Source organism: Phalacrocorax carbo, chromosome 10 (genome assembly GCF_963921805.1).
Source record: "Phalacrocorax carbo chromosome 10, bPhaCar2.1, whole genome shotgun sequence".
NCBI classification, from domain to species: Eukaryota; Metazoa; Chordata; class Aves; order Suliformes; family Phalacrocoracidae; genus Phalacrocorax; species Phalacrocorax carbo.
Genome location: NC_087522.1, coordinates 3,116,365 through 3,128,800, shown reverse-complemented (window position 1 = coordinate 3,128,800; position 12,436 = coordinate 3,116,365). Strand labels below are relative to the sequence as shown.

Genomic DNA, 12,436 nt, shown 5'->3' with positions numbered 1-12,436 from the left:
ACCACTTGGATTCATAAATCAGTCAAAGGAAAATGTCAGATATTCCCATCAGAGGATCAGTGCCCTTAGGCACGAAGGGGACTGACGTCAAGAAATCGCCACTGTCTACATGGCCAAACCTCTGTGCTGTGCTCAGTAGGAAACGTATGGATTTAATCTGCACCATTGTCTGGTGAATCCTCAGGGGAAGGTGTTGGGAGACGGTTTGCAGTGCTGTTCTCCAGTTTGTAATATCGGCCTGGATACTGTTGGAGAAACAGCAAGGGTGCTATTCCTAGCTCCAAGTGACTTGGAGATTAGTCACCTTCTGGCTTTTCTGCAAGGATCCACATGTACAGAAGAGCTCAAAAGAGTGGAGCGTAAATCTCTACTATGCATGGCCCATTGCTAAAGGCTCAAATATCACCGGCTTCAGAACGCTATCATTACTGGGAACCTCTCACACTGCTCTGGTCCACGCCTTTCCCACTGGTGGTAGGAGCTGTGGTGGTTTGACTTCCCAAGGCCTTCAAAACCACGTTGACAAGGATGGGGTTATATATAAAGAATATCCAGCCACAAAAGCACTTCGAAGTGCCTCCGTCCCACGTCCTGCCTGACAACTACATGGTGCTTTTCCCTCTGCTTTCCTCCTGACTTAAATGCTTGCTTAACTTTTCCACAGATGTAGACCCCTGGAGAAGGTTGTGCCCATTGTGAAAAAAGAGCCTTGCTAACGTGGAACGGCAGCTTCCGAAGGCAACCTCCAGCGCCTCCAGTGAGTACTCCTTTGTTTTTAGGAATGACAGCACTGTAAGACCTCAGAAGGGTGCACTGCTATTATTACTGTTATTTAAAGGGCTCAGGTAAGTGCAATAGTTTGAGGGCCCTTCACTGAAATGAGGTGCCCTCTGGCACATTGAAGCAGCTAAAGGAAGCAAAGCTACAGCCTCTCCGCTTTTTGTTCTGATTAGCAGTCGCTTGGCCAAGGCACAACGGTTAGGACGCGTCAAGGTGACAAGACCAGGACTGGGAGAGTAAGAGGGAGGGAGGACCATATGGCTTGACAAGCGGTGACTATGCATCACATGTGACACTAAAAAGGACTCTTGTAGCCAATAATCTGTCCCCACAGCACTAGTCACAACCTGCATAATTACACTTTATGGCAGGAGGAAGGTCTCCCGCTCTCAATCCTAGCTGGCTCTTCTCTGTGAAAAGCCCAGGGAACAACTTTACCCCCCAAGGACAAGGAATGGGAGCATCTCACAGTTCATACTTACTATTATAAGCAATATAAAATATATAAAATTGTAAAAAGAATGTGCATCCATCACATAATACATGATGTCAACCCATCCTTCCAGGGTTATAACCTACAGGAAGACAGAGAAAGAAGGTATAAGAACAAGAGTCAACCAAAAAGTTAGTAAACATCAATCTTCCAGTAGTGCCTGGTACTCATCGCTCCACAGCATCTCTCAGGTTCCATCCAGACCTGCTGCACTTCTTTCCCCAGCTGGCTTAGGATAGCAGCAATGTGTGACCAAAGGACTGGCCTGAGGTTTCTACAGGAATCTGGTACAATTAAAATGATAAAATACTACAATAAAGCAGCTGAAACGCTGGTTCCAAGCCAGTGCAAAGAAATTCCAAGGAGGGATTATGAACAAAGCAAAAGCCTCTCTTACAGAGGCCTGGGCTTTTACCTTAGGCTGCCGGTTTTATAATGCTACTCATAAAATTCCTACGTTTTTGAGTCAATTTTGTTTCTGTAAAACCAATTTCTTTGCGATTCCTACTGGCTTACTCTTACAACTGTATCACCAATATCATAGTGGGAAAGCACCTGAATCGAAGAGAGTTACTTTAATTAAATGTAGAATTGATTTCATACTCATTTTCTCAGTCTTCCTTCCACTAAAGAAGCAGCTGAGGATTTAATTAACACCACGCAGGCTGTGTGCAGAGCAAAGCAAATTCTGCCATGTAATTTACACTTTTTATTTAGATAAAATATACCAAACTTCTAGTGCTATCTTGCTACTAGTCCTAAAGCTGAAATCCCAGCAAAAATTCCATCAAAATCAAAGCTCCTGTCAGAATCTACTTGCACGGATGTATCCTATTTGCTACGCCTAATGTAAGCCTTGGTGGTCCTAGCCTAAACCCAGAACTGCCACCTGCCTCCAATTTCAGTGGCATTATTCCTGATTTAAACCATGTTTGCAGTGAAGAAACTGTGAATTAGCTTGCTGTGAACAAGAAAAGGATCAAGCCTGATCAGTATAGAGGACTTTCTGCATGGCATGTACAGAAAAGCACTTGCTGTTGAGGCAGCGAATAAAACAATGTTCTTGTCACACCTGGAGCATCAGGGAAAAACACTTGCAGGGAAGAGAGACATGAATCCTTGCCACTTTTCTCATTTGGGTTTTTTTTTTAATTTATTTTTTATTTTTTTTTAACTCAAGGAGCTGGAATGAGTTCCTAGATATGGATCTTTGGTATGTGACCACATCTGCAAGGGGGGAAGCATTGCTGTACATACAACCATCAGTACTCACAGTTTCCCCGAGACTGTCAGAGCACCTTGCATCAGCTCATGGGTGCTGGAAGAGAAAGACTACCTACTTTTGATTCCTCTCACCCTAAAGTCAAACATGGTGATGTCTTACCAGCAAGTTTTCAAACCCAATTCCCATGCTGAAGCGCGTGTAACAACACCCACCATGCAGCTGAGTGACGAGGAGCCAGCAAATACAGCTCCACGCCAAAACCAATGAACATGATCTGCCAAGGAGCAGGTAAAAATTGTCTCTGCAGCTGGTTTACTCTGTCAGCGTTGCTAAAGACTTTGAGCAATCAGGTCTGACGATGTGTGGGCTGCATTTACACAAAATGCACCCACCTCTCCTGTTCCTCATTACGTTCATTAGATATTCTTTCATATCACAGCCCCGCTGCTGGTTAGCGATGCACAGGTATCAGCCAGCAATACAACCCTTCCAGCAGCATGGGTTTAACAAAACAAAAAAAGAATGTTTTTGGTCAATGTGAACCCCAGAGATCAATCTGCGGTAGAAATTTTTCAGTAACAGACATTTTTTTTGTGTGTGGATGCAAGTGCTGTTATTCACCCTGGACATCTGAGAAGGGGTTAAGCTGCCCGGGCAGACACAGGCAGTAATCAGTCTGTTCAGCGGTGTGAAACGGACAAGCAATCAAACCCAAACTGCCCTTTTCTGCCTTTCCTTTAACATGGTTGAAACATTTATAGAGGGCAAAGTTCTTTTCGGCCTCACTCCCTGCCTGCGCTCGGCAGCTGATCGCCTCTTGCACTTGATGCCTGGGTAGGTTCACGGGGAAACTGGAGGGATCAAATCAGGAGGTAACACAAGGCTAAACTGAATCACTGCCAACTACCTAAGAAATAGTCGTCTTCCTGCTGTTCAGAGTTCCCTCCGTCCCTTCCCCTCTATTTGGATGGGCATTTCAGAGTCAGGCTGCCACAGCTGGCACAGCAGGCGCTCCATCGTTTACACTTGGGGATGAAAAATGAGCCCAGGGACTCCAGACATACTGGATACACCTCTTCACTGAATCTGCATTTGGCTGGCAATCCTCAAATAAAATGTATTAAAACGATTAAACACAAAGCCCTCTCTTCAAAAGGAGTTACCTGAGGGCTGCTGTTGGGCTTCTGCAGGCACTGCCAGCTCCCCACCTGGGAAACAGCTGCTGAGACAAGAGTGACGGCCAACCAACAGTTATAGAGGTATTTTTCTTGCATGCTAGACAGCGTTTTCAGCAAGAATCAATCGACACACCACATTTCTCCTCTGGAGGGCTGAAAATGCTCATCTCGCTCACAGAATATTTAAGATGTAATTAGAATTTGCATTATTTACTACTCGCAAACCGAAGGGATACAGGAGGGATAAACAGACCGCTGAGCTTTTGTTCTCCTGTTTGACATCTTTGTAGATTCATTCTTGGACTCTTCACCCAGTATAAACACAGCAGTACCTAGGGGAAGGATTCCTGAGCTGCTGAGGATTAGAGTACTAGCAATCCCGTAAGAGAGCGTGCTCACAGACATCTGTTTGTTTTTGTTTTTTTTTAAATCAAATAGCTCTGGAGAAATGCAGGACAGCACACATGCATAGCCACCTGTCTGGACTGAAACAGTGTCTATGATTTTTACAGCCCGATTCTTGCCATGCTGTGGACTTCTTTCCCTCTGTCCTTTAAAGGGCTCCGAATGACTTTATGAGTATGTTTTTACCTACTCCAAGGTCTCATTGCATATCCTCAGCAAGGCCTTGGTGTAAATGGGAACCAGACCATTTGAATTTGCCAACAGCTGGTCTATACACCGCAAACTAAACTCTTTAAATAATTTTGGAACAAAGTCAAAGGCATCTGCACTGGTGCAAGGCTCACTGCTGCAATGCGTAGTTTGATCCTACACACCTATTCTCAGACCAGATGAACTCAGAGGGAAAGTGAGCAACTCTCACTATTCTCCCAAGAACATAGATACATTTTTTCAGCGTTGCTTTGCCTACTGTTCCTCCCTTGGGGCACCCTGAATGCTGTATCACCTACTTCGCTAGGCAGAAATGACTTCCTTCTCTCTTCACTTTCCAATCTGATTAATCCAGTTGACTGCAGCTCCAGCATTTGGCCCTCCAAGCCCTTTATAGATGTCTTCCAAGGACCTGGAGCACCTTTCTTGCACTTTCCATTTTCAGCAATCCATTCTCAGTAATTAAATTCTGTTCAAGCCATGGTTGTTCACAGACAGACATATTAAACAGTGTCTCCAAATGTACCAGTTCAAAGCTTCCAATAAATGCAACATACAATTATTTATCAACAGAGATAAGTCGGCGAGAAACACGTTTCCCAATTCTGCTCTGATGAAAAAGATGTGCAAGATACGTGGCACACCAAAATTGGCAGCTGTAGGGAAATAGCTAAAAGATTCAATTAAGATGATTGGCAAGGCTGTCCTGAAGAGCGCTGCCGACTCTAGTCACATGCTGCAGAGCCAGTGGGAAAGGAGATGCTGCTCCCTTAGTATGGGGAAATGATTTTTCCCTTCGAAGGACTGAGACTCTGGGCAGAGAACAGAGCTGTCCTCTAACCCATTGGAGATCCTGTGTGATGCTCAGTCCAATTCTCCTTGTCTGCTTATTCAGTTTTTTACCTCATACATAGCATGGGTAGGGATGGGATAAATCATTTGTCTCTAATACCTACAAGGCTGAGTACTAAAGCCCTGAGTCTTGTGTCTGGTCCTCTCTCCCCTCACTGCAAGGACTGAGCAGAAAGCTCACTCAGGTGAATGTCAAGACAGATTTTGACCTCGACACCATTCATGCAGTCCCCAGTCAGGCACTCCCTGATCACCCTCCTAATATGAGCAGGATGAGAGCGGACAATCAGATATTTTTTTTTTTTTAATGTCTTCTGTTCTGTGATTCTGTTCCTTTTGGTTTGCTCACGCCACAATAATTTCATCAGTTGTAACAAAGACGCTTGTCTGATTTACAGTAGCATAATTGGGGACAGAATCAGGTCTTCTAGTCAAGCTAATCAGAATCAATCTAAAACTCTGGAGTGAAAATCACAAGGGAGATGTAGATTAAAGACACTGGCAATTAACTCAGATCTCCTCACTGTTCCCAGGGAGACAGGAGGTTTACTTTATCTTTTCTGGGGTCACTTCAAAGGTCTCTGCAGAACAATTTCTTTTATTATGTCAAGAAATTTTCATCATAAAAATCGTTGCCTTTGAGCCCTGCCAAAATTTTTGCAAGTTCTTGGCTATAATCGATTTAAGAGCAGGTTATTTTTTTCTTTAGTGTCAGTTAAGGGGAAAAAAAAAACCCCAAACCCAATCATCCAGGGGAAAAAACCCAAGATGCAAACTCCAACCCAAACTAGTTTAATTAGTAAAGTCAAACACTGAATTACTTCCTCATATTAGAAAGCACTAATGGCTAGTGCCAGATGGACTGCAGCAGATAGAAATCAACCTTGAGGTGCCACTAATCAACTGAGGGAAGTTTGGAAAATTACTGTGTGAAGCGAAGCTGAAAAGACTATAAGAACTGAACGCACAGCATACAGGACTCCAGCCCAGCCCCGAGGCCTGATCTTTCTCATGGCAAGATTTCACTTCTATGATTACTTGAACAGACTTCATTTGTAGAGACAGCCTCCCTAAGCAGAGGAACCAAACCCAGCATCTCACACTTTGAGCAAAACCCCTAAAAAGCATAGCTCTGGCAAACAGAAATTTCCTTGGTGGTTGATTTCAGAATTGCCGGTCCTCATCCAACTCGGTGTCTGGCTGAAGCAGATGATGATACTGAGATACAGAGAAACCCAAGTGTTTCCAAACCATTTGAAGTGTTCATCTGAATTGACATCTGTAATTTGCACTCAGCTTCTTTTTCTTTGGCCTAACTTGGGTCCTTTGGGGAGAAGATGGGCATTATCTGCGTGAAAATCAATCGTACTGACCCGAACGGCAACTCTGAAGGACTGCCATGATTATTTGCTTTTGTTTACTTTTTATCTCATCATTTCCCCGGCCCTGCTGCAAGGCTTTTTATTTCTTATTTTTATAAACCTTATCAAGACAAGATCCAATGATATAATAAACTGCGAGAGCTATTAATTACTCTGATGGTCTCAGTAAGTTCTATAAGGCCTTCAGTATTCATTTCTGAAAGCCTCTTATCTATATACTCTGCCCTCTTGGGCATATTGATTTGGCTAGCAAGTACTGACCAGTGAATAATGGAGTATTCCTTTTCTGTATGCAGAGTGCTTGGCAGCTAATCCAACGGGTATTTTTAAAGTCAGCTTCACAATTTTAATTATTTCCTCATGACACATGTTGTTAAGTAACCTCTGGTCAGAAAACCAGGTTTTATTATATTCTGAGTAATGTCCCTTCAAGAGATGCTTCTTTCACTTTGAGGGCCTGCTTACTTCCAGAGAGACTTTAGCCATTTCTTTATAAATTGAGTCTTGCAAAGCAAGCATCTGCTCTGAGAAGTGCCCCTGCAAAACAGAAAATAAAAGGAAACTGTGCAACCTTGCATTTGTTTTTGAGTTGTGACCTCTCAGATTTGTTCCACGTAAATGGGATCTCTGGTCAGCATTACCACTTATAAACTTGGACACATCTCTGATGCTGCTGTTGGTGGCCCAGAACCTCATGGAAGTGAATCTACAAGCTTAAAAATGGCATAAAAATTTAGCAACTTTTGCTACAAAAGGAAGGTTAGTTGCAGTCTCTCCATTTCACACTAATGCAAGATCCTCGTCTGATAGCAAAACCATCACTGATTTTAGATGACTGCTGCTTGTAATAAATCACATCTTAGTCCATATTCATGAGGTTTGATTTACTGTGATAATTATCCTCTGTCTTCATTGTTTGTGTAAAGTATCTTATGCACAGGGAATGTATTTAACTGTTTAGCTTCAGCATAATGAGTCCATTATCATAGAGAGTGCCATAAATCAGTTTCATAGCAGAGCAAAGCTAAAAGATGAAGAGCCTGCAATGAGAAGGGAACCGAAGCCAGGCTGAGATCCTTGCTTACAGATGAGTGTACCATATAGCAATTATACGAATGACAGTGCTTCTCCAGACACCACTGTCTGGAACACAGCAGCAGCTTGGGGTACTGGCCCAAATACAAAAAGGAAGGATTTTTGTTGATTGTATTGTTACACCTTGCTTCACATTATATTAGAGACCACTAGGGACGAAGGGTGCACAGCTTCAAGCACAGCTAGCCCTCTGTGCAGGCCTATGACACAAAACATTTCAGGTGTCCAAGTGTCTAAGCTTTACCCACCCATACTAATCAGCGCGGGGGGTGTCTTGCTCTCCTGGATGGACCTGCCAACTCAACAGTCTGGGGACAGTTGTGTGGGGCCATCAGGGTGAAGGAGCTGAACCTTTGGCTTAGCCTACAAGTCTCCCTTAGGCTATGCACAGCTCACAGTGCAAGGTGCAATAGCAGCACCTGGTCACAGAGCAGGTTTGGGTCAATCAAACCAAAGTGACATTTCCCTGTAAGAATTTCTGATGCACCTCAAGACCGGTAGCTTTTTCATCACCTAACTGGACTCCAGGTGAGGCCATGGCTTGCTGCAGACACCCTTCTTTCTGCTCTGAATAAAAGAATCTATGATTCAGGTAGGATGAAACCCTTCCAATGCTAAAGAGTTTGCAGCAGGTTTCTGTGCCACACTGGGTCCCTCCAGTATGTCCCATAGCTTAGTGGGCCGAGACCTGCAATCAGGATGGCCTCTGACTTGTGCTATGTGGTGCAATTCCTCCTAGCTTTCAAAATGAAAGAGATTTTTCAAAAGCAACTAATCCTCTTGGAAGCACACTCTGAGATGCTTTAAAGGGGCTGAATATTCTTAGATTGGGCGTTCAGCATGAAAAGCTCTTCAAATGCAGAAAACTATGCGTATTCGGCTGACCAAATTAAAAAAAGCAACACCAACAAAACTCAAACCCCATCATTTAGAGTGAAATATTTTTGGTGTTCCATAACAAATTCAAATCTAGTGACAAAGAATCATCTTAAAGCAGTGGAAATGAAAAGCTTAGGACTCTCTTCCCTTTTTTTCTCACCAGACAAAACCTCTTGCCAAATTCAGCAGATAAGCATTGTTGACACACATCACCAGCTTAAAGAATGAACCATTTGACAAAACGCCCTTTTGGCCAAAAAATTATCTACTCAATGAACTCTGAAAACATGGGCACCCGTTGTGAGAGCTGCTTCTGAAAAACATGGCCCGTAAAACTACATGTTGCCCCCACAAATACAGTTGCAGTCGGAAGCCTCTCTTTCACTTCCTTCTGCTTCAATGTGCCTTTTGGCTGTTCCCCAAAATATTGAAGACTACTGAAAGTGGAAGGACAGAGCTTGCAGCAGACAGGCAAGCAAGCGTATTAGTAGCATCTCGCGTACAAGACTCTTGAGACACTGGGGTAACCATTCCTGAGCCATCATTTTGTAAGGAACTTGGTTGAGACAAACTGAGGTCTCTTGCCTTGGCAAGAGAAACAGGCCCCCCAAAAGGTCCCTATTAACACCCATCTGAGCGACAGCCCAGCTAAGAGGATGGGGTGCGAGCAGGAGCCAAGAGGAATGACCCTGCCAATTCCGTCCTGCCAGCAGGTTCCAGGATGGAGGTTTGTGCTTACTCTAAGGGAAAGCAACATTAGAGCTTCAGGTCTGTTCTCCTCAAATGAGATTTTTCTTGACTGAGTGATGGTATAGACAAGGAGGGACTTAAAGATAATTTTTGTGTTTGGCCATAGCAGGAGTGCATGCCATTTTTCCTTTAATTCAAATAGAAGATATGGTTCCCATTACAACAGATTTAGCTGAAAGACTTCCAGGCAAGGGAGAAATCCTCAGGGAAGGATTTCAATCGTGATGAACGGAGGCTGAAACAATGTGAAGTGGAAAACGGCTGTGGAATAGATGAGGGAACCAAACAATGATGAAATGAAACGAATGAGCCTTTCTCTTTCCAAGCCTGACATCTTCCCCCAGGGTCTGTACCTTCTCAGCTGGCCCATCCACAGGCACAGCTAGCGGGGGGGGAGATCCTGGCAGAAGCAGAGTCAGCAACACGGAGACAAAACAAGCTCCTCATCAGCACATAGCGCAGGGTCAAAATGAATAAATCCTTGATTAGATTGAGATAGCTTACACAAGCTCCCAGGGGCTTTTTTGACAAGGTAGAGCACAGAAGAGGTGACTTCACATCGAAACAAAAGGGCTATTTCGGCAGGTGGCCTGCAGCATACGGCTGTCACCGCCAGCTGTCCTACCTGCTCAGGCAGCCTGCCACCGCCTTCAGAGTAAAGTACCCGTGGAAGGACAAATGAAGGAAAAAGTGGGTGACATCAGTTCCCCCACCTTCCCACCACAACTTGTTGTCTCTCCGGAGCTGACCACCCACACCTTCATGGCTGTAACATACTCCTAGCTTTGGTGAGACCAGGTGCAAAGAGGAGTTCTCCATCCAAGCACAGCATCAAGGTAATGCCTTGAACTCTTGCTGCTGCCACTGCCAGTTCCTTTAATGCTTCTCTATTTCCAGACATCTTTCTTCAGAAGGTGATTCAGCTTTTCCTTTCTTGGGCATTCTTATCATGTCATGTGCCTGCTGGGCTGTCTTCAGCTCTCATGAATACAACCAGGCTTTTTTTTCTTCCCCCCCCCGACAGCAGCAAGGGGGCTGCTGAATGCAGAACAGTCTCCTCTGAGAATTCCCTCGCTAGGGCCTTCTGATGACGGGCCAGAGATGTGTTACTTGTATGACTTGATTAACTTGTTAGCCGAGATGTCTTCTTAAGCAAAACCTCATAGAAGCAATATGCACTCAGAATAACATAAGCCAGAAACAGAATCACGAATCTGAGAGCTGCATCCAAGGACTAACTTGAAGAGGGTCTTTTATTAAGGAAGGCCTTTATTACTTCTGAAATACAACACGTGAAGAAGAGGCCATAGAAAAGGCAACTCAGCCAGCACCAGTGTGTCAGAGCCCCTCTGAACTGCCAGGCAAATCTTCTCTCTTGCATCGGATGGACATTTCCCAAAATGTCCATGTCATATTTTCCTGTTCATTTGCTCTCAAAGTTCAGTCCTCTCAACTACGTCCTGGAGGGAGGTACAGAGGAACAGCTCTTTCCCTTGATCTCACCCTGGATCTGCCCAGCTGAATGTTACTGCTCCTTCAACCTTGCCTCACTGGTTTTGCCAAAAGCATTGCCTCCTGATGTAAAGTGCTATTATCGGTCTTATTTTTCTGGAAGTCAGACATGAAATCATCCAAGCAATGGTTCTGTGGTTTGTAAAGTAGCCTAAATGATCTCTTCTTCCCAAACCATGGATCCTACCAGCCTTTCAACTCCCTTTTGTTTTAACTGGGTTTCTGCATTCAGGCCTGGCCACACCGAGACTGATGGTTAGGAAGGTGGCAGTGTTTTGGTTGCTCCACTGAAACTGTCAGTAATTCAAATTAAATTGGACTTTGGTTAGGTGGGCAATTCATCATTTGCAGTGTGACAACAATACCTGTAATTACTGCTCTTATTGTTGCGGCTGAATTTCATGTGCAATAAAGGGATCTTAATATCGTGCCAAACCTCACAGTTAATTTAGGTTCCATCTCCTTTCATTTATTCTGTAATAAGCTAATTAGTTCACATAATTTGCCATTGAACTTGCCTTTGTAACAAATATATACATGAATTAGCCTATTACACAACAAATGAGGGGAATCAAAACATGAATCATTTGCAGGATTACATAAGGAACTATTATCCTTTCAAACACCTGCTATGGATGCAGCCATAGCTTTTATTGCTTTAAGATTTTACTATTTGCATGAGGTTGGTTCTCATGTCTGATGCCTCTGACTTACTCTTCTGCTTAGAAGGCCATCAACGCATTTCACTCTTCGGTACGCCCCTGCTGCCACGTGCCAGGTGCCTTGCAAGTTCAGGCTCACTACTACCATGAAGTTAATGTCTTTCAGCTTGGCTGCTTGAATCCAAATTCCAGCAGCTGGAAGAGTTTGGCCATACTGCTAGGCTCCTGCCTTGGCGTGCCATTCGCAAGGATGTTTTGGTAGACATCTTCAGGATTTCCCCGTCAAAGTCTGCGTTTGGTTCTGTTTGTCTGCAGTCTGCACAGTATCAACCTGCGCCCTTGGAAACTCTTGGGCATGACTTGCAGTCGCTGCACTTGGAAGCTTCTTGCCGAATCTTACCTGCAGGGCTCATTTCACCAACCTCCCTTCTGACAGCTCTTAAACCATGCTAGATTTCCAACTCATTTGGGATAAATCATGCGGGATGCTCTATCCAGCTGAGTCCTAAGATTGCCATTATGCAAACTGGAGGCTTGCCAGACCTTGAGGTTCAGTCCACCATTACAACTCTTGCAAAGTACCACATATTCATTATTCCCCAGAAGGGATCAGGACAATTGGACCAGTCTCCTCCAAAGCACAGCAGAGTGCTTTCTGCCCAGTAATTCAATACCAATTCACAGGGAAGCTCCCGAGCTACTAAACCCATCAGTTCTACTTTCTGCACTACTTACTTTGAGGCCTCATCTAACTGCTGACCTGGTGCTACGCAGCTTCAACTATTAAATGTAATGAAAGCACAACTCAATAGCTTTATTTGTTAAATGTTCTCTGCTTACAGCAATTGTTTTGATTTAGCATCCAACCTCTTGCAGTAATGATTTACTCTTTCCATATTGAAGTTAAGCAAGCACCTTACTCCCAACAGCTGCTTCTTCACCTGGAGTAACATTGTTTTCAGCTTCTAAGAGTGAGTCCTTTCTTCTAAAAGGAATGAAGATGTAAGACGAGT

General features: G+C 44.0%; 1 protein-coding gene across 3 annotated transcripts in view; it reads right to left on the bottom strand.

The window, feature by feature from the left end:
- CACNA1H (calcium voltage-gated channel subunit alpha1 H) overlaps positions 1-12,436 on the bottom strand; it is a 128,859-nt gene that overhangs the window by 90,423 nt on the left and 26,000 nt on the right. For all 3 annotated transcript variants that reach the window (XM_064461417.1, XM_064461418.1, XM_064461419.1), the window contains exon 6: positions 1,263-1,355. In XM_064461417.1, coding sequence (XP_064317487.1) covers positions 1,263-1,355 — 93 coding nt within the window. The remainder of the gene's footprint in view (positions 1-1,262; positions 1,356-12,436) is intronic.